The sequence below is a fragment of the Petaurus breviceps genome, unplaced genomic scaffold, assembly GCF_028583685.1.
Source record: "Petaurus breviceps papuanus isolate PSGF00001 unplaced genomic scaffold, PetGlider_PUasm1.0 156, whole genome shotgun sequence".
NCBI classification, from domain to species: Eukaryota; Metazoa; Chordata; class Mammalia; order Diprotodontia; family Petauridae; genus Petaurus; species Petaurus breviceps.
The window spans coordinates 7,303,485-7,323,923 of NW_027185720.1; the positions used below are offsets into that span (position 1 = coordinate 7,303,485).

The following is a 20,439-nucleotide window of genomic DNA, read 5'->3' on the forward strand; positions in this document are numbered from 1 at the left end:
GAGGGAGGGAGGGAGAGAGAGACCCTGGCCAGGCCTTGCTCCGCCTGGGCCTTGCTTTCCCCATCTAAAAGTGATCATACCTGGGGCGGCTAGGTGGCGCCTGGAGTCAGGAGGATCTGAGTTCAAATGAGACAGGACACACTTACTAGCCGTGTGACCTTGGGCAAGTCACTTAACCCCAACTGCCCTTCAAAAAGCAAAAAAAAAAAGGGATCACCCCTGCCTTAGTCTCCACATTTGTAAAAAGCGGGAGCTAGACCGTTCCCTGCCCCTCCCTAGACCTCAGTTTCCCTTCCTGTATGAGCAGCCTGCACTGCCATGAATGGAACTCGGAGCCTGGAGCAGCTCCCTCCAGTGGACGTCCGGAGCACCAGATCGCGGCCCAACGCCCCATTTGTGACGTCACATGCGTTGAGGCGCATGCACACTCCGTCTCTTCGGCTTCTCCCCCCTCCGTCCAGGTCCGCGAACCAATTAGAGAACTCCGAGGCCTAGCTGGCCTTTCATCGCCCCTCCCATCCGCGGCTGAGGGAGCGTCCTCGTCCTCGGGCGATCGCCAATCAGGGAGCTCGAAGGCCGACTTTCCTTCTTTTCTTCGTCCCGCCTTCGCACCGGTGGCGACCAATGGCCGAGCCGCAACGGACGTTTTCCCGCCTTCGGGGGCGGGCCCGGCAGCGGCTGCGCCAACATGGCGACGAGCGGTGTGGGCCGGGCGGCCTCCGCGGCGTCAGGGGCCGTGGGCACGGCGGTGAAGCCCATCTTCAGTCGGGACCTGAACGAGGCCAAGCGGCGAGTGCGGGAGCTGTACCGGGCCTGGTACCGCGAGGTGCCCACCACTGGTGAGGGGCTGGCCGGCGGGCGGCGCCGGGGCGGGCGCTCTCGGTCAAGGTCGTGATGCCCACCGCTCTTAAAGGGCCAGGCCCGGGAGTGTGTGCCGAGGGGGCCGGCCAGGACACCGCTGTCAGGGAGGGGAAACTGAGGCGCGACTTCCCCTGTGGTAGTGCCAGCGAGTCACGGGGCAGAGCACGGGTCCGAGGGCGCGCGTGACGGTCAGACGTCTGGTTCCCGCGGCCTCACCACGCCCTTTAGCCCGGCGTTCAAGGCCGCTGCCCCCCAGTCACGAGGGCCGAGATCTGGAGTCCAGAGTGTGTCGTCTGGGCGTTGTTTTGCAGAGCAGGAAACTGAGTCACAGGGCGGGGGACAGAGAGGGAGGGCTGGGCTCGCTTTGTGGAGGGACGCTGCCCGAACCCCGAAATGTGCGGGTCCAGGGCGGGGCGCGGGGGGGCTGCCTTAGACACACGCCCCCTCTGCCCACAGTGCACCTCTTCCAGCTGGACATCACGGTGAAGCAGGGCCGGGACAAAGTGCGGGAGATGTTCATGAAGAACGCGCACGTCACGGACCCGCGCGTCGTGGATCTGCTGGTCATTAAGGTGAGGGGCCGTGGACCGGGGGGGGGGGGGGGGTGGCGCCCGTCCCGGGCCGGTGACCGAGCGCCCTCTCTCCCCGTGCAGGGCAAGATGGAACTAGAGGAGACCATCAAGGTGTGGAAGCAGCGTACCCACGTCATGCGCTTCTTCCACGAGACAGAAGCCCCGCGGCCCACGGGTTTCCTCTCCAAGTTCTACGCGGGCCACGACCCGTGAGGGGACTCTGGGAAGGGGCGCCTCGATATTTAATTCTAACTGCAAATAAACTCTGTGGTGGAACCTTGTGTCCTGGCATTCCCTGCATGGGGTGGCCCACTGATCCATCCCCTCCCGCCCTGGGCGCTCCATGCAGTCACTGGTAATTCTGCCTGGCCAGCTTCTCCTGCCAGACCCCAGAGTGCTTCTGAGGGGCCTCTGGTCCAAACGGGCCTCCATCCCCCCCGTGGGCAGCCTGCCTCTGACCCAAGGCTCGCAAAAGCTTTCCCTGCCGTCTCTGCTCCTGTAAGAGCTGAGGCCTCTTTTGAAAAATAGCATCCTCTGCTCCCTCCCCCAGGAGGTCAGTCCAGACCCTCAAGGCCTTTCTGTGCCCTCCGCAAGGTTTCAAGATCCCTACTGTGTTCCTGGTCATCATGGGCTTTGAGCTCTCTTAGGAAACTCCATGTGCTTCAATGCAGGGCTCCAAGACGGCTCCCTTCTGACTCAGGCAGTTTTCCCAAGCTGCTGTGGCCATAAACATTAAGTCCCTGAATGGCTAACCCTTGCTGAGGAGCCTTTCTCAGTTATAAGGCAGCCTTGCACAAAGGCCCTCCTGAGAGACCTTGTGCTCCGTGACCCTGCAGGCTCCAGAGGAAACCGGCTTCCCCATCGGCTTCCCCATCAATGCCTGAGAGCCCATGAAGCCTCAGGGCTTTAAATGCCTGCCCAGAGTTGTGGATTTCAAATGTCCCTCAAGATGAAAAAGGAGATGGACCAAGAGAGGGAACGGGAAGAAAGGAAATGGTCAGAAAGCATCTGAACTGTGCCAACAAAAGTAATGGATGAAATGGATGGACACTTAAAAAATACCAACTGTACGAATGAGCAGAACAAGAAGTGGGAACTAAGCAGCCCCAGAAAAAGAAACCCAAAGAGCCTCCAAGAAAGAAGGCTGCCTGCCAAAGCAGCCCCACCCTCCACCCCTAGGGCCTCTGAACAAAGTGGTGGCAGTAAGCAAATCCTCCATGGCAGGGAGGGCTGTCATGTCTCAGTGGTGCTAAAAACCACCACCCAGGCCTGTGGCCTAGAGCAGAGGAAGCCCAGTCTCCTGTGTGGATCAGGACCTGAGTGAAGCTGGAGAAGGGAATGCCAGGCCAGGCACGACTTCTGGCTCTCACCTGCTGCTTCCTTGCAGGCAGGCAGGGGCTTTTGCCCTCATGTGTCAGCAGCCAGCAGCTGGCTCTCCACATCACCCCCATGACACCTCGCCCACACAAAGACATGGTCAGTCCTGCCTAGGCCTCAGTCATGCTTTGTTATTTATTCATAGTTCAAGTGCTCTGGGGTGCAGCCTGGCCTTCACAGAGGGCGAGGGAATCTGGGCTAACAAGGCTATGTACACACACCACACCCACTGGGCCATGCAGGGAATGCTGGGTTTGTCCTCTGCCCCTCTGCTGCTGGAGAAGAGCATGATGGATCGCTACAGAGGCTTCAGTGTCCGGAGAGGGCCGGCTGTCCCCTCTGGGTGGCTAGGTTGTCCTGCAGTATAAAGCAGAGCTGCAGTCAGAGGAGGATCAGGCCAGCGCTTCCCCCTCCTACCACCTGGTGGCCCTAACCAAAACCAAGCTCCTGCAAAGGCTCTGGGGCCCCTGAAGTGGGAGAGGGGACATGTGCCAAGGAAGGTGCTATGCTGGGGCCAGGGGGCACCCTCAGTATCCTTTCCCAGACTTGCTTCCCTCCCCAGGGTCCGGCCTGGGATCAACACAGGGTCCTGCTGGATGGCCTCAGTCATCTCCTGGGTCCGGCTCCTGGAGGAAAATTTCATCTGGTTATTTTCTTGGGAATAATTTAAAAACCATTAAATTAGGGAACCACCAAGACTAGAGTCCTGGCTCCCAATTATTAGTCATGTGACAGTGGGGAAGCTCTTTAATTTCTCTGAGCCTTAGTTTACTCATCTATAAAATGGGATGGAAACCACTTGCACTAGGTACCTCAGAGGAATATGATGAAGGAGGCATTCTGTAACCTATAATAATACGTCGTCAGTTCAAACAGGGAAAGCCCCGGGGCTTGGGACTGGGAAAGGCTGGGGTCTGATGCTTCACTCTGTGGTTTGGCAAATCAGTGCAGCTCAGAGCCTGGTTTCTCATGTGTAAAATGTGGACAAATATCCTTGACCTGTACCTTCCAGGGTCTAAAAACAGTGTTTGGTAAACCTTCAGGCCCTACAGAAACAGCTCCTCAGAGACCCCTCTGCTGTGGGCCCTTTATTTTAGACAAGGTGAAGGGATTGCCCCGCCCCCAGGTTGTCCTCAGGGGCACCAGAACCAGGTCCACCACTCTAGTGATCTGGTCTCAGTGGGTTGAGTCATCTCAGCCCGTCTTAAGGCCACAGGACAACCTCTAGCTCATCTTTCTCCCCTCCACTGTAGCTGTGACAGGAGTCAGGCCTCTGCCCTTCTCAGATCAGAGCAAAGTAAATGGATGAAAAGGCAGAATAGGGGTGGGGGTGCCTCATCTCAGAGCAGGGATCTCAGAAGGCACCCAGGCCAACTACTCCCTCAATAGGAATCCCTTCTGTCTCCATCAGCCTCCACTTAGGAACCCCCCAGAGCCAGGGACACCTTGGGAAGTCTCTGGTGGTTGGGGGCTGAAATCCGCCTCACCCAAACTTCTATGCCTTGTTACAGTCTTAGTATCTGGGGAAAGGACACTCCAAAGGGAGGAGTGAGCCACTGTCTGACTATCTTGTCTGAAGGAGGCTGGAAGTGCTGGGGCTTCTTTGTTTCCCAGGTGTCCGGGCCTGTGCCCGATGAGGGGCAGGTATCCCTCTGTACCTACACTGAAGGAAGAGGCTTTTATCCTGAAATAAGGCTGCTTTGTAGGGAAAGGGCATGAAATGCACAGGGGAGTTGGTGGGGTAAGAAAATGAGGGCCACCAGGGGCCCACTGGAGTGCCTGCTGTGGGGGAGATGGCCAGGGGCTAGCTCAGTTCAGCAGGCATCACCAGTGAACAAATGCCTACTGTGTGCCAGGCCACGGCCTTGGGGCACCCTGGTGCCCTTAAGGATTCCCCTGAGCCTCCCTGTGGCTGTGTGTCTGCAGACAATCGGGGCCAACACTCCTCCCCTCTGGCACTCTGAAGGTCTGTCCTTGTTTGGGCCTCATGACCACCCTGAAAAGGAGGCATGTAAGGAAACTGCTGAGCTGACATAACTGAAGTCATTTGTCCCGGGCCTACACACAGGATCTGAACCCAGACGTCTGCCACCAGGCCAGGACTGTGTCGGCTAACCCTCTCCGGAGCTGTCCTGTACTTCAGGGACACAGAGGAGCCTCCCCTGGCCCAGAAGGGGGCAACTGAGTCTTACCCACTAATCATCATCGTCATCATCCTCTGGGACAAAAATGTCGTGTTCTTCCAAGAGGGCAGCAAAATTCTTACTGATGAGTGTTCCGACATACAAGAATGGAATCACAATGGAGAAGACCCGGAGAAGGCCAAAGGACATCTGTAGGATCAGAGACAGGAATGTCCACAGAGCATTGGTGTGTGTGGGGGAACTGAGTGAGGTGTGAACCCCCAGCAAGGCAGGGCTGTGAACCTTGAAAAACACCTCATTCTGAAGTCTTTTGGACGACGTGGGGTTTGGAGCAAGATGAGCTAGTGATAAAGAGGCCAGGAAATATCAGGGAAAAAGTTCCAGAAAATGTCCCAGGGGACTAAAAAGGTGGGGAAAACCTGGCAATTAGTGGCCAGATGTCTGACCGGAGTACCAAGGCTGACAGCAGCAGGGCTCTGCTAGAAAAAGGGGACCCCCCCATGGCTTTTAGTGACCAGCTCCCCATAGGCCCGTACCCAGCTCGGGCTTCTGTGGTGGCATGAGTCATGGCCTGGCTCTCAGGATGCCCACTGACCACCTGCTCATCCTTGGGAAACAGAAGGAACACCAGGTCCTGGGACCCCAACCTGCCAAGTATGTCAATGGAAATCTGAGGGTGGGCCGCCCCAGGCCTCCAGTGGGGGACCCGGGGTCTGCTGGGCAGGCTGTAGCTCCTCTTTACGAAGGGGGAGCCGGCAGCTGGAGAGGAAGATCCAGAAAAGGGGCAGTGACACCAGCTAGCACCTACTGTGTGCCAGGCTCCGTGCTACCCGAGTCATCATGATTCTCTCATTTGACCCTCACTGCAAGCCCCCTTTTACAGATGAGGAAACTGAGGCAGGCCGTGTGTTTGGGGGAGGGCCCGGAAGGGAACATCCCAAAACACCGGCTCAAAGCAGAGCCCCCCGAAAGTCACTTGCCTGGGCCTGGCAAAGTGAGGGGACATCATTAATTGGCTTCTTTTGGAGGGGGAGGGCGCATCTCCCTGGAAGCGCCCCCCCCGCCCCAGCTCCGGGGGTTCCTTACAGCGCCACCATTCAGGCATCCCCGCTGCCCTTCGGTGGCCTCCAATATTTAAGGGCGTCCTGTACGCCAGGAGCCCCCACCCCCGCTGGGTCCGGGCCGCACTGGAGCCTCCCCCCACCCCAGGGAGGAGAGGCGGAAGAAGAGCTCCGCAGCCACGGCCTTCCCCGGGTGTTAAGTCCCCTCCCCGCCAGCCTAGAGGCCCTACTGGGGATGCCCAGCCTACACAAGCCCCGGAGATCACTGGCACCCAGCCGGGGCTGAGCAGAGGCGTCTGGCCACGCCTCTAGTCGCTTTCGGCCGGCCCCCGAGTCCTCCGCCATTGGTCCGCCTGCCCGCCCGTCAATGCAGCCGGCCTCGAGGATTGGCCCGCCAACGGCGGCCGCGCGCGCTGATTGGCCGCAGCCCCGCCTCGCCCCACCTCCCTACTTACTTTAGTCGGCTTGGGCAAGATGGCTCCGCTGCGGGTAGCGATGAGCGACCGCGAAGGGACCTGGCCCTGCCCCAGGCCGCTCCCGGCCTTCCGCGCGGCCGGCCCAGGCCCCAGAGCCCCACTCCGCGCGGCAGCCGCCGCCAGCCAGCGAGCCGTTCCCAGCGACATCTCGTTCTCGACCTTGCGGATGGACTGACCGGCCACGGCCAGTGTCCGGAGGAAGACGCCCGCCCTCGGCTCTCGCGGTAGCCCAGAGCGAGATGCCCGGACCTTGCCCGCGCGCGCCCGATCGGCCGCGCTCCCGGTGGCGGGGGAGGACGGGGGCGACGTGCGTCCTGATCGTGGTGACGTCATCGAGCTCCTTGCCCCGCCCCGGAGCCCTCCCCAGGCCCGGGCGAAGCCGGGGGAAGGCTGGGCTGTGACCTCGCCCCGTTTTACAAAGGAGTAGACTGAAGCCCCCGAGGGTCCCAAGGACTTGGCCCCGCAGGATGGGAGTCCGTGAGTCCGGCCCTCTGGAGCCCAGAGGGTCCCTGGGGCCCTCGTTTGACAGATGAGGAAATCGAGGCACGGGCGGGGCGGGGCGCTGTGGGCTTAGCGCTGGAACACCCTGCCTGGAGCCGGGGGCCCCTTCGCCGTCTCTCCGTGCCTCCGTTTCCTCATCCGTAGAAAGGGGGCGATCAGAGTGGCTCCGACCTCTCAGAGCGACCCGCCCCCATCCCACGGAGCACGTCAGCGCCTGGGCTCCAGCGGGTGACCCCCCCCCCCCCAGGGAGCGGTCCACGCCTGAAGTGTCCCCCTTCAAGGCGGAGCGAGTGCTGGGGGGAGGGGAGAGCAGGGGAAGACCTCGCCTCCCCACCCTAACTTGTGCCCCCTCGTCCCCCATTCCGGTTAAGCCCTGGCCCCCCAGAGCCCTCCGCCCCATGCTGCAGTCAATCCCGAGACATCGAGAAGGGAAGAAGCATTTATATATCACCTGCTGTGTACCGGGCTTTACAGACTTCAATGACGGTCACAGCCTTGGGGAGGGAGGTGCTGCCATCCTGTTTTACAGCTGAAGAAACTGAGGCAAGCAGAGGGGTCACAGCCTCTGAGGCTGCATTTGAACTCAGGTCCAGTCCTCTGTGTACTGTGCTCCCGGGGGGAGAAAGGTCTGGGCTGCAAGCCTGGCTGCCCCACTCCCCCTCTGACGGACGTAGAAGGCGGACAGGCGGACCACAGACCCCCTTCTGAGCCCGACCTCTCACCCTGGTCCTGAGCGTTCCCCTGGAGCCAGAGGGAGGACCTCCGCCGCGTCCCTAGGAGCGGGGGACTCAGAGGCTACGTCCTGCCTCGCGCAGTGTCCTCCTCTGTAAAGGAACGGGCCGGACCTTCCGCTGACTCCCCACCCCAGCTATGTTCCGGGCAATCAGAGGCATCCAAGAGCCTCTTCCTCCTCTCAGTCTTTATCTCCTCCCTGACCTCTCATGGCTAGAGGGGGACGGAGGACGGGGAATGGCCCGGGGGTCCCAAAGACACGAGCTTTTGCTGCCTTTGCTGTTTTCTTGACATGGTAATTAACAGACTCCAGGAACCCTAAACGAGAAACTACCCAACCTCGAAGGAACGTGACAGCCCGGAGGGGTGGTCTCCTGACCGCTGTCCGAAGGTCATGTGGTGTAAGAAAAGCAGGGAAAGAGCCCTGGGGGGGCAGATGGCCCCTCCTCGGCCCCCCACCCGGGCCTCGGTGTCCTCATCTGTAAAATGGGGGTCACAATGCCCGAACCTGAGGCAGCTCTAGCCACTAAACTCACATTATCCCTTCTCTTGCTGTGTCATGTCTTAGGATGCAGAGCTGTCAGAGATCCCCTTCCTGGTTATTTTTACAGATGGAGAAACTGAGGCCCAGAGCTGCTCAGACTCCCCTCAGGTCAGCTTTCTGAGTTTCTCCTGAGGACTCTGAGCCATATGTCCTGAGCAATTAGGGAAAAGAAGGAGGGGAGGTAATACCTCCCTGTGGACAAAGGCCAAAGCAGGAGAGGGGCTTAAGAGATAAGAAAGGAGAAGAGGGCTGGAGCTGAGGAGAGTGAACAGGTGGCTTCCCCCCAGAGCTGATCTGGGCCCCCATGGAGTGTGAAGGGTGACAAACCAGACTGGGGGGTCAGGAGGCTGGTGCCCCTCTGCCCTTCTCTCACAGCTCGCCACCCAGGCCCCTGGCCTGCAGCCACTCCCTCCGGAGATCGATGATCTCTTGGCCATACCAGTCATGCAGCTTGGGGAAGCAGGAGGTTTCTGGGGACACTGGACTGTCCCCCCCATTCAGGGGCAGGCCGGCCGGGCCCCAGGAACAGTTCTCGGCCAGGCGCCGTCGGCCGAGGGGAGCAGGGAGCTTTGTGGCTACCTCTTCCCCTTCTGGATCTGCCAAGGGACTGCCCTCTCTGAGGTCCACTTCTGGCTGGGGGGGTGGCCGGTCCGGAGGGGGGCCGGTCCTGTGGGGTGAGTGTCGAGAGGCCAGGCCCAGCTGCATCTTGCCCAGCTGCCTTTCTAGTTCCTGCACCAGCAGCCGCATGTAGCCAAAGCTGGCCCTGGACAGCACCTTCACCCATGCCTCTTGGGCCTCCGGTCCCTCAGCTGCCAGCACGTATGGCCTGAGCCCAGGGGCATCGAAGCGGATGGCAAAGGAGAACTCCTGGGGGGCCTCGCACAACTCCACGGTGCAGCCCTCCAGCACGATGAGCCCCAGGGGGGGCCGGCTCTCCCTTCCTTCAAAGTAGAAGAGCAGATTCCCCTTGAGGACGAACCAGCAGCGAGGGCAGGACCCTCCCGTGCCAGCTGTGGGCTGGCGGGCTCCCAGGCTGCTGCAGCGGCGCAGGAAACCCTCGTGGTCAGCAGAAGAGCTGCTCATGGCATAGTGGGCCACGCTGTGTTCGTTCAGCTTCATGGCACCAACTGCCTGGGCCCTGTGGACAGAAGGGAAGCCAAGAGGCTGAACAAAGAGCAGGGTGGCACGGTGCCAAGGCACCCCATCAAGCAGAAGGAAGGCCCAGGGACCATCTCCTGACCTAGGGGACCCCAGCTGACAAGCCCTCCTCTGGCTCTGCCTTGGAATGGCCACAGGCTGGAGAGCTCCTGGACCTTCAGCCTTCAACCCTCTACCACTCATGGCCCCTTCCAGTTGGGATTCCGGGCATGTCACACTTTCAGTGACATCTTTGGCTCATCCAAGCAAACCACTTGGTCTCCCAAGGCAGTGCCAAGAACAATGAGTGTGAGGTCTCCGGGTAGCGCCCCCTCCTGGCCTTAAACCCTCCTAGAGTGTTTTGTGGGAAAGATGGATTTCTGCTGCCCTTCCCTCCCCACTGTCTATGACTGGAGGAGGAAGCCTGTTTCATTGAAATTAAAAGCCAGGCTTTCATATTGCAATTGTCCGAGTTGGTGGTGTTCAAACAGGACCTAAACACCCTTTATTATCAGGGATAGCTCTTTTGGAGGGGCCGGGGAAGGGATATGGGAGAAATCTGGGGGATGTAAAGATGAAAGGTATCAATAAAATCTTATTTCTTAAAATCAAGGCCAACCCCCTTCTTTCACAGATGAAGAAATTGAGGCCGCAGCAGGGAAGTCAGTGTTAGGAGTCCAGCAAGCATTCCAGGGAGGGAAGGAGAAAAGAACCCTATGGGCTGGAGGGCAAAGGGACTGAGGGGCTGAAACAGCCAATATTCAGAGAATTCAGAACAGCCTGGCCCTTCTCCTGGTTTACCTTAATAGACCATGCCTGCTTAGGGCAGGACTGGTTTGGATTCAGTGGCCACTGCTGTGCACTCCTGGTCTACCTGGGGCAGCCAGTGCCCCTTCCTCATGTGTCAAATGAGGGGGCACCTAAGACCAGGGGCTCCTCCGGGTGAGACCCCCAAGCTCCAGAGGACCAAGAACATCCCACCTCCCCTGGCTCAGCTCCTTCCATCATTGGACACCTGCCTTGGGTGCCTCCCAAAGTCTCCTCTCTGGGCAGCCTTTTCTGCTTTGTCCCCACCCACCCAAGGCTCTTGTCCCAAACTAAACAGTGCAGGACAATGAAAAGAACCCTGCATTTGGAGTCGGATGGCCCGGGTTCAAATCCTGCCAATTACTCCCTGTGTGGCCTTAGATCAGACCTCTCTGGGCCTTGGTTTCCTTTTCTGTCAAATGAGAGGGTTGGACCAGGTGACTTCAGTGAAAATTCAGGGTCCTGTAGATGAGGTACAGGCTCTGGGAACCCCCTGGAGCTCTCCTTGAATCTTCCCACATGAGGCATTTGCCTGAGGCCATAAGCCTTTCATTATAGCTCAGCCCAGATCTCTGTTACTAGCCTAGCCCTCCGTTGTCCAGCTAACCCCCACCCTTGATCCTCCCAAAATATCTATGCCCAAATCTGTTATCCTTAAACTAGCCTAGCCCTCCAAGGTCTGTCATCCCCAGGTAGCCTCCAGCTACTTCCCACCCTTAATCTCTCATTACTGGCGTCTGACTTTATTTGACTCCTCCTGAAGACCCTCCTCAAACTCCTCCTCTAGACCACCCCTAGAGCCCTCCCACAGCCTTTCTGTATGTAAGACCCATCTTGCCTCCATGAAGGAGCCGAGAATTATCTAGCACAGACTCACTGTCAGATTATTCTGGCCTGCTTGTCCAGTACAAGCGTCATAGGTCCTTAAGAGTATACCCATTATGGTGAGCCTTTAACAAACTTTGCTTTACTTTAGCTGAGAGAAGACTTGAGTCAAATTCATTCAGCAGGACCCGGCGTGTTGGTATTTTGCCATCTCGTGCACCCCTAAACCTTAGACCTCAACATTTTATGGTTCTCTGACCTCAACACTGTGACTTGTCCTTTCCCTCACAACAAATCCTATTGATTCTACCTCTGTAAGCATTGGAATTGTGGGATCCAGGTTCAAATTCTGGCTACTCTCTGACCTCATGAGGGGAGTGGACTTGATGGCTCCCAGTCTGGCCCCTCAAAGCTCAGCCTAGGATCTGATGACCTTACCTCTAGGACTCTCCTTCACTCTCCTGGGAGCAGGAGGCCTGGCAACCTGAATTTCCCCATCTGTAAAATTTCCCCATCCAGCTCTGACTGCCTAGACCCCTTCCTTGTCTGCCCTTGAGGGAACAGGAGGGCTGGAACTGGGGGCAGTGTGGACTCAGAGGAGAAAATCAGGCCTGATAAAAACAGTCCATCAGGTCCTGGGACCTGAAGGGAGGGAGGGAGGGAGACAAAGAACAAGGAAGGACCTCTGCCCTGGAGAAGAACACTGCAAGCCTTCCCTTACTTGGACATTCCAGTTAGGACATTCTTATCTAATGCACAGTCTAGGGGTTGGACAGAGGATGACCTTCCTTTTTCTCCCTGGCAACCTTTTATTGCACTCATGGCTGGCCTGGACAAAGGCTGGGACCCTCCCCCAGACTGTGCCCAGGTATTTCAGGGTCTCCCTGAAGCCAACAAGCTCTGTGCTAAGGGTCAGGATTGCCAGCCTGCCCTCAAGAAGTTCCCAGTCTAATGGGGGAGACACCCTGTCCAGGGACCTGTCAGGTGCTGGGGCTTGAGGACTACTCACACGTTTTATCTCTTTTCCCAGAATGTTCCCGTAATCTGGAGCTGAGAGTCACACCTAGGTCAGACTCCAAGGGGCCTCTTTCCTTTCCCTTAACTGCTGGCCTGAGCTCATGGCAGAAGGATTCAGCCAGCCTCACCCTGAAACCAGGCAGGGCTGTCAGCAGCCCGGGAAGGGGGCAAGGCCCAGATTATCCCAACACCAAACCTGCTGCTACAGATGATGGTCCCACTGACCACACTTAATGTCTAGTGACATTGGAAGCAGGCCCAAGTCCCTCATTTTTACAGATGAGGAAACAGAGGCCCAGTGCCTCACTGCCCATTGTCACACTGCTATTAAGTGTCTGAGGGAGGAGGAATTTGAATCTGGCCCTTCTGGATGCTCTCCACCACACCAAGGTTCTTTGTGTCCAGAACATTGGAACTGGGACAGATTACAGGTTTGCTGGTTTAGAATTCGAGGCAGCTCTGAGCACTTAGCACAGCCTCCATCCTGGCACAGAAAGAGGGAGTAGGTAAGTGGCAGGGCCCAGACTGGACCCTGGTCTTTTACCCCCAGGCTGAGGTCCCTCCCAACTCTGAGATCCAGGGGAGTGATTCTTTGTCCTCCCAGCACTCAGGTCCCTGTATCCTCAAGGCACGTGCCATTCCTTCCCTGTCCCTCCCCCAGCCCCACCCCAGGGAATCTGGGACTGCCTTCTGGGGAATGGGCCCAGCATGGAGCCCAGCTAACTCCTCTGGAGCAAAGTGGGCCGATGGGGAAGGAAATGTGGAAGAGGAGTCCAAGCTCTGGACCTTCCCCAGGAGCCACGTGGCAGCACCCCTCCACCCCAAAAACACACTCCCCGCTCTCCAGGACTGCTCAGTGACTGGGATCCCCTAATTTGGACGTGGCACCCAAGGGCGGATGGGTCATTACCTTGACTTTGGATGTCAGATCTCGATTCTCCAGCCCCCCATGTCCAGGCAGCGGAGAAGGCAGCCAGGAAGGAGGGCAGTAACAGGGGAAGGGCTAAGGCAGCTCTGCCTGATTTGGGCAGGGCGAAAAATACCCGCGGTTTGTTCTGCATCTGGATGGAAGGGGAGGGAAGGGAGGCAGGCTGAACCGAAAGCAGGGCCCTCCCACGAAATGGAGAGGCCCAGAATGGGGAACGGGACAGGAAGGGGAAGGGACCCTGGAAAGCCACAGCTGCAGAGAAGATGAGATGGAGAGAATGGCAGGGCTGGTAGGGAGCTTAGAACAGAGGATGTCAGGGTTGGGAGGGAGCTTAGAACAGAGGATGTCAGAATTGGGAGGGAGCTTGGAACGGAGGATGTTAGGGCCGGGAGTTTAGAACAGGATGTCAGGGCTGGGAGGGAGCTTAGAACAGAGGATGTCAGGTTTGGGAGGGGCCTGAGAACCAAGTAAACGGAGAGGTAGAGCTGGGAGCTCTAAAAGTCGAGTTCGACCGTGCTACTGCCCCACTCACCCCAACACCCTCCATTGCTCCCTATTACCTCCGCACTCAAATATCTTCTATTGAGCCTGTTCCAAGCCCTTCACATCAACATCCCCCCCCACGCCCCACTTCCAGTCTTCTTCCACCTGAAACCACTCCCCCTCCCCAGCATTACTTCGTAAACCACTTCCCCTGGCCATCTTGCAGTCCCTTGCACAAAGAATGCTCTGGTTCCATCTGCTCTGCATCGTCACTGGCTTCCCCTCGTGCCTAGCCCGAGCTCCGTCCTAGGACCCACCTGCTGACTTCCCTTCAGACTCAGCTTACCCTCCCTGGTACAAGAAGACTTGCTTGGCCCTCCTTTCGGGCCAGCGCCTTCCCTCCCCCATTACCTCCGTTTACCCATCTGTACCTTGTTTACACAGTCCCCCACCAGACTGTGAGACCTGGAGAGCAGGGACTGACTTGTGCCTGTCCTGCAGCCCCAGTGCCTGGAGTAAGCACCTAATGTTTGCTGTCTGATTTGAGACCTTAGAACAAGGCATGTGAGAGCTGAGAAGGAGCTAGGAACAGTCGAATCGTGGGGGCTCAGAAAAGGGAAGGTCAGAACTAGGAGGCGTCTTGCCTAATCCCGAGTTACCACAGCACAGTTTGCCTCCAGGTGCATGCGGGCTAGATCATTGCCCCAGGGCACTTGGGCATTCGGGCAAAGAAGCCCCCAGACCCCTAGGCGGCTAGTCATCAAATGCATAGGATTACAAAGGAAAGCGATGGCACTGAAATAGTTGTCCAAAGCACGAGCTGGGGGCCTCGGGTCGGAAATCCAGGCGGAGGGGGCCGCTCTCCTGTCCCAGGTAGCCATCCCTCCCAACCCGCGCCGAATACCACATTTCGGGGCCAGTGGGGATCTGGCCGCCGGCCGAGAGAGGGGCGGGACTCGGAAGGGCGTTCCCGTTCCGAAGGCTCGGGGCGGAGCACCCGGAGGGCAGGGCTGTCTAGGTGACGTCGCTCGGCCCCGCCCCTCGGCCTGGCTCCCGTGATTGCTGGAGGGGGGGGAGGCGGGTCACGTGCGTGCCGGACAAATAGCACGAATTGGCCTGCCTCTGGTACCGTCCTCGGAGGTGCAGAGAGAGGCAGGCTTGGCCGCAGCTGTGCAGGTGAGGGGACTCTGGTGCCGGGGGCGCCCGGGCGGGGGGCGGCACCTGGCTGGGTGGCGCGTGCCTCGTTTCCCCCCCCCCGGAGGGTGGGGTCGGCACCAGACGCGGTCCCGGGACCGGCCCGGCTCGCGGTCCCGGAGCCCCTCCCGGGGATGCCGGTCGGGCCGCCCTCGCACCCTGAGTCCAAAGGGAGTGCGAGCCTTGTCCGGAGCCGGGGAGCCCCGAGTGCCCCGGGGGCAGAGGCGGGGGAGCCCCTGGGGCGCGTGGGGGTGCGGGGAGGGGGTTGAAGATTCCGCGACCGGGCGATTGCAGACTTCCCTGGGCCTCTCCTGTAAAATAAGGGGACTGGACAAGCTCCCTCCAAGCCCACCTTTTCCGCCTGCCCGACCCCAGGAAAGGCTCCTCCCCAGTTCTGCCTGTGTGGGTCTGGGAAAGCCCTGCAGCCTCCGAACCTCAGCTTCTCCTCTATAAAATGGGCATAATGACCTAGCTCTTGGGTTTCTTTGGAGAAAAGCCTTTGGGAGCTTTTTGGGTGGGAGGGGAGGTGGAGGTGGGGGTTGACCTTAATGGGGGACCCTGAGGGTCTGCAGACCAGGCTTAGGGATCTTTTACTATTAATATTAAAGGAGAAACCTGAGAGTGGCCACTTGGCCTCCTGGGCTCCATCAGGCTGAGTGCCGTGCAGGTCCCCAGCACACCCCCTAAGATGGGGAGGGGGGTTGTCTGGAAGGCTTCCTGGAGGAGATCTTCCACTCCAAAGGGCCATAATCTGAGCTCAGAAGTTGGGGAATACCCCAGGACGGGGTCACGGGCATAGGGGGCACACAGAAGAGGTAAGCTCTGAATTCAGCCCAGACCTTGGCACAGCCACTCCCTGTGTGGCCTGGAGTACCAGGCGGGGCAGTGATCTTCCCAGGGAGCTGGCACTGCCCATCCTGCCACCATCCCTGAACGCTGCCGGGCTCATCCCCCCAAGGGCAGGGCCTAAGGGAGGGGGGGTGTTCTGGGCTGACTGTGCACCCCAGGGTTCACCATCATTTCCCGTGTGTGTCCATTCCCTGTACACTGTAAATTCCTGGCAGGTGGGCAGTGCCGTTCCCTTCCAAGTCCCAGGCCCTGGGAGTTGTATTCTAGAGGGTCAGTTTCTTTCCAAATTGGGATTGATCGGATCAGACTTCATTCTTGCTGTTGAGGTTGGGGAATGGCTGCTCTCACCTTGGGAGCCTGATAGGGAAAAAGTGCCAGCCCCAGGGGCTCTTGCTCAAGCCTCCTCCCCTTCCCCCAGGTTGCAGTCATGAAGCTGACAGTGACCTTGCTGGCCATGGCGGTCCAAGTGTTCACTCTGGAAAATGGGCTGATGCGGACACCCCCCATGGGCTGGCTGGCTTGGGAACGGTACCGTTGTAACATCGACTGTGAGGGAGACCCTGACAACTGCATCAGGTAGGTGTGGGTATGCAGAGGACGCCCCGGGGCTTGAGGGGTGGGCACTCACTGCCCCCTAGAGTCTTCGGCGAGGGCCTTCTGGACTGAGCTGGGGGCCGCAGGCCCAGGTGGGGTCTCCTGCCCAGAGGCAGCTTGGAGCTGAAAGCAGGCCCCGGCATAAAGGCCTGGGGTCTTATCTTTGCAGCCTAAGGAGCTGGCCTTGGCCCACTGGCAGGGGTGTCTTGGGACCGAGGCCAGGGCAAGGCTTGGGCTCCAGGGAGTGGAGTGAGATGCTCTACACCTCCTGTGCTCCCTTCTCCCATTCCCACATGGCAGCGAGCGCCTGTTCATGGATATGGCTGACCGACTAGCAGAGGACGGCTGGAGGGACCTGGGCTACAGCTATATCAACATTGATGATTGCTGGATGGCGTTGGAGCGGGATGAGAATGGCATTCTGGTGGCCGACCCCAAGAGATTCCCACATGGCATCAAGTACCTAGCAGAATATGTGAGCTTCAGGGCAGGGCCTCCCTGGGCTCCCCTCCTGGGGCCATACCTCCTCCCAGGGGATGGGCCTCCCTGGGCTCCTCTCCTGAGCTCCTCCTCTTTCCCTCACTGCCAGGTTCACTCTCGGGGCCTGAAGCTGGGCATCTACGAGGACATGGGCAACAAGACCTGCATGGGTTACCCGGGCACCACACTGGACAAGGTGGTTCTAGATGCCCAGACCTTTGCCAGTTGGAGTGTGGACATGCTGAAGCTGGACGGCTGCTACTCTAGTGCTGAGGACCGTGCTCAGGGTGCGTGAGTCTGACTGTCCACAGCCCCCTGGACACCCCTGGCTGTGTCCCACTGTTTGCTCAGGGCCTGCGGGAAAGCTTCTGGGAGGGATCCAGGCCCAGCATTGGGCCATTAGGGAGGAGGGCGGGCAGTGCCCAGGCTGATGGGGATGCAGGGCCTGGGCCTGGGGATGCAGGGGCAGGGCTGAAGGAAACACTGGAGCAGGCCTCAGTTTCCCTCCCTTTTGGGAGGCTCTCCCAGGCATGGCAGTCATTCTTGATCACACTGGATTTTCCCTGTACCCATTCTTGGACCTTCCTTGACAGGTGGGTGTTTGTCCCTTTTCAGGGTACCCTAATATGGCAAAAGCACTGAATGCCACAGGCCACCCCCTTGCCTTCTCCTGCAGCTGGCCAGCCTACGATGGGGGTCTCCCTCCTGAGGTGAGCCCCACCTTCCCTCTCCCTGGGCCTTCAGCAAGACAAAGGCCGAGAGCAGTGCTCATAATCTTAGGACTGAAAGCGCCTCAGAGAGTCTACACCAGGGGTAGGGAGCCTGCAGCCTTGAGGCCAGACATGGCCTTCTAGGTCCTTAAGTGTAGCCTCTGAAATGAATCCAAATGGGCCACACTTAAAGATCTAGAAGGTCATGTGTGATGTGTGGCCTCAAGGCCCCAGGTTCCCCACCCCTGGTCTAGTCCAACCTGACCATTCTACAGATGAGGAGACTGAGGCCTATCACCAAGTGAGGTCACAGCACCAGGACAGGAATGGGGCCCCCCCTGGGGTGGGGGTGGGGCCGTCCCTAGGGGGCCGCGGCGGGGGGGGGGGGCATCCCTGGGGGCGTGAGGACAGCCAGGCCCATCTGGTTACTGATGTACAGGTGAACTACACCCTCCTGATGGACATCTGCAACCTGTGGCGCAACTACGACGACATTCAGGACTCGTGGGAGAGTGTCCTCTCCATCGTGGACTGGTTCTCCAAGCACCAGGACGTGCTGCAGTCCGTGGCGGGGCCCGGCCACTGGAACGACCCAGACATGGTACTGAGCTGGGGGAGGGGAGGGACTGGCCTTCAGAGCGGGCATACACACCAACTGGTGCTCACACTGGCTGGCGCTCACACTAGGGGCTGGCGTCTATACTGGCTGATGCTCACACTAGGGGCTGGTGTCCACACTGGCTGGTGTCTAGACACTGGCTGATGCTCACACTCGGGGAAGACCAGATCTGACGCAGCATCTGTCTTTTGTCCTTCCCTCCAGCTGCTCATTGGGAACTACGGCCTGAGCTTCGAGCAGGCCAAGGCGCAGATGGCCCTCTGGACTATCTTCGCGGCCCCTCTCTTCATGTCCACAGACCTCCGCACCATCTCGGCCCAGAACGTGGACATTCTGCAGAACAAGCTCATGATCAAGATTAACCAGGACCCCCTGGGCATCCAGGGACGCCGGGTCCTCCAGGTAGGAGCCCAATTGTGGCTGCTGGGAGGGGGAGAGCAGGGGTGGACATGTTGCCCTGGGTGCAGCCCCTGTTCAGCTTGGCCCTAGAGGGCAGAACAGGAGCAGACCTTCCAGAAGGGCAGATTTCGGCTCAGTGAAAAAAAGAAAAGCCCCCCAAGCAGATATTTCTCCATCTAGCCGCGGTGGTGGCTGTCCCCGCAGGGGCTAGACAGGCCTCTCCTTGGGGATGGCCAGGGGTGGGCTGGGCCAGCAAGGGCAGACAGCCACCTAGCTGCTTCTGGCTCCTCTGCCTCAGACCAAAGAAAAGATCGAGGTGTTTGTGCGCCCGCTGTCCAGGAAAGCCAGTGCCATTGTGTTCTTCAGCCGCAGGACGGACATGCCCTACCGCTATAAGACCACGCTGGGCTCTCTCAACTTCACCAACACGCTGTTGTACGAGGTGAGTGGCAGCCAGAGATGCTGCCCGGGAAAGTGCCCACCCCCTCTGGGCTTCAGCTTCTGGAGGGGGTTGGGAGCGGGTCTCCCGGGTCCTTCCCAGCTCTGGCTCCCGGGGTCCCCCTGGGGACTGACGCTTGTGGTGTCTTCTCTTCCAGGCCCAGGATGTTTATACAGATAACATTATCAGCGGTCTCGGGGCAGATACCAAGTTCACTGTGGTTATCAACCCGTCAGGTGTCGTCATGTGGTACCTGTACCCCATCTCGGCCCTGGAGAACCCCCTGGCCAGTAAGAAGTCGCTCTGGTTGTGAAACCTCATTGGATTCCAACTTTCAGCCTCAACTCTCAGGACTCAGGAAGGGGACAATGGGGGTGGGGGGAAGGTGGCTGCCCTTTCAGATTGCCTCCACTTGCATTGGAAGGGCCTTCCCCTAGCAGTTGGAGCCAGAACAGAATGCCTCAGGGTGCCTCAGGAGTGTCCCCACGTGCTCCTCCCTCCTCTGCTCCTGGCCCACCCACTGCCTGGACTTGCAACAATGCCTGGGGCCCAGGCCCAGGTCCAGGCCCTGGCTCTCCAGCTGGGCTTGCCAGTCTTTCCTGGGTCTGAAAGCTGATCCTTGGGCTCTGGGCAGGAACTCCGATGATTCTGAAGACTGACTGACTTCATGTGTGTCTGCCTCCTTTCTAAGCAGAGGGTGAGGGATAGAAGGGAGCAAGGGAGACACACAGAAAGTTCTCCCAGCTCTGCCCCTGGCCCTCTCCTGGCTGCCCCCTAGCCCCTAATAAAGCTACTCTTTAACAGAATTATTGGTCAATGGGGACCACACCAGAGCACTGATTTGTGGCAGGGTGGACCAGGGTGGGGGGACGCTGCTGGCACCAGAGCTTATGGCCTGCCAGGGTCTGCCCTCTTCCCCTCCTGTGCCCAGAGTCCCTGCATCCTAGGCCTGTTAGCTAGAGGAACCGGAGCAAAGGGGTTGGGGCCATCCTGCAACAGGCCTCAGTGCCCCTCTGGGCAGGGCAATCTTGGTCACGAGCAGCTCTGCTGACTAATGACAGGGCTATAGGCAGAATGGAGCCCTTTGTGGGGTCCAAACAACCCTTTGGGACAGGTCGGGGAAGGACTTTTGTCCACATTTGGCTAATGAGGAAACAGACCCAGAGGGGACACCGACTCGCCCAGGGTCACCCAGCCAGGGTTTCCAGCTTCCTTCATTCCTAGTAAATCATCTCCCTCTCTGGCTAATGCCTAGTAGAAGCTTCCCCAGATCCAAGCCTGCCCATGGTGCCCAGCTCTGGGCGCTCCCTGACTCAGGCATGTGACCCCAGGATGGGGAAATCCCCCCCACCCCGGGCACCACACCTCAGGCCTTGGAACATCAAATTTGCTGCTCTTCCTGGAAATATCTGCTCCTGGGCCTCAAGGGGACCTTTTCACTTCCCCAGTTTGGAAACAGAAAATGCCTAAGTGAGATCAGGGTGTGGTGGGCAGAGGGCCAGCTGCATGGGGCTCAGAGGACCTGGCTTCTGGTCCTGCCTTGGCTGCTTGGCATCTGGAATGGATGCTTCTTCAGTTCATGGGGGACCCAGGCGAGGACCTGCTGGCCATCTGCTGTGACCTGTCTGCACAGAAGCTGCCCTCTGAGTACAGGCCATTTCAATTCTTCATCTCTTGTAACAAACCAGGC

General features: G+C 58.9%; 4 protein-coding genes across 5 annotated transcripts in view; 2 read left to right on the top strand and 2 right to left on the bottom strand.

Annotated features, from left to right (window-relative positions):
* NDUFA6 (NADH:ubiquinone oxidoreductase subunit A6) overlaps positions 1–1,709 on the top strand; it is a 303,722-nt gene extending 302,013 nt beyond the window's left edge. The window contains exons 2-4 of the mRNA XM_069081982.1: positions 674–839; positions 1,318–1,433; positions 1,515–1,709. Coding sequence (XP_068938083.1) covers positions 689–839; positions 1,318–1,433; positions 1,515–1,646 — 399 coding nt within the window. The 5' untranslated portion in view covers positions 674–688 and the 3' untranslated portion in view covers positions 1,647–1,709. The remainder of the gene's footprint in view (positions 1–673; positions 840–1,317; positions 1,434–1,514) is intronic.
* The window catches only part of NAGA (alpha-N-acetylgalactosaminidase), a 321,568-nt gene extending 302,013 nt beyond the window's left edge, over positions 1–19,555 (top strand). The window contains exons 2-10 of the mRNA XM_069081976.1: positions 14,545–14,641; positions 15,927–16,084; positions 16,403–16,577; positions 16,692–16,869; positions 17,198–17,292; positions 17,732–17,893; positions 18,116–18,313; positions 18,609–18,752; positions 18,907–19,555. Coding sequence (XP_068938077.1) covers positions 15,936–16,084; positions 16,403–16,577; positions 16,692–16,869; positions 17,198–17,292; positions 17,732–17,893; positions 18,116–18,313; positions 18,609–18,752; positions 18,907–19,062 — 1,257 coding nt within the window. The 5' untranslated portion in view covers positions 14,545–14,641; positions 15,927–15,935 and the 3' untranslated portion in view covers positions 19,063–19,555. The remainder of the gene's footprint in view (positions 1–14,544; positions 14,642–15,926; positions 16,085–16,402; positions 16,578–16,691; positions 16,870–17,197; positions 17,293–17,731; positions 17,894–18,115; positions 18,314–18,608; positions 18,753–18,906) is intronic.
* Positions 2,922–6,766, bottom strand: SMDT1 (single-pass membrane protein with aspartate rich tail 1). Of its 2 annotated transcripts, none has more exons than XM_069081983.1 (3): positions 6,471–6,765; positions 5,003–5,143; positions 2,922–3,167 (listed from the first exon to the last, which is right to left on the bottom strand). In XM_069081983.1, the coding sequence occupies exons 1-2, from the start codon at positions 6,636–6,638 to the stop codon at positions 5,006–5,008; spliced, it is 306 nt and encodes a 101-aa protein (XP_068938084.1). In that variant the 5' UTR covers positions 6,639–6,765; the 3' UTR covers positions 2,922–3,167; positions 5,003–5,005. The 2 variants fall into 2 exon arrangements, with proteins under 2 accessions (XP_068938084.1, XP_068938085.1); XM_069081984.1 differs by lacking the exon at positions 2,922–3,167 and adding an exon at positions 3,174–3,436 and having other exon boundaries at positions 6,471–6,766.
* PHETA2 (PH domain containing endocytic trafficking adaptor 2) lies at positions 7,417–13,195 on the bottom strand. The gene is made up of 2 exons (XM_069081977.1): positions 12,965–13,195; positions 7,417–9,406 (listed from the first exon to the last, which is right to left on the bottom strand). Exon 2 carries the CDS (start codon positions 9,385–9,387, stop codon positions 8,638–8,640), a length of 750 nt encoding a protein of 249 aa, XP_068938078.1. The 5' UTR covers positions 9,388–9,406; positions 12,965–13,195; the 3' UTR covers positions 7,417–8,637.
* Positions 19,556–20,439: the final 884 nt, after the last annotated feature.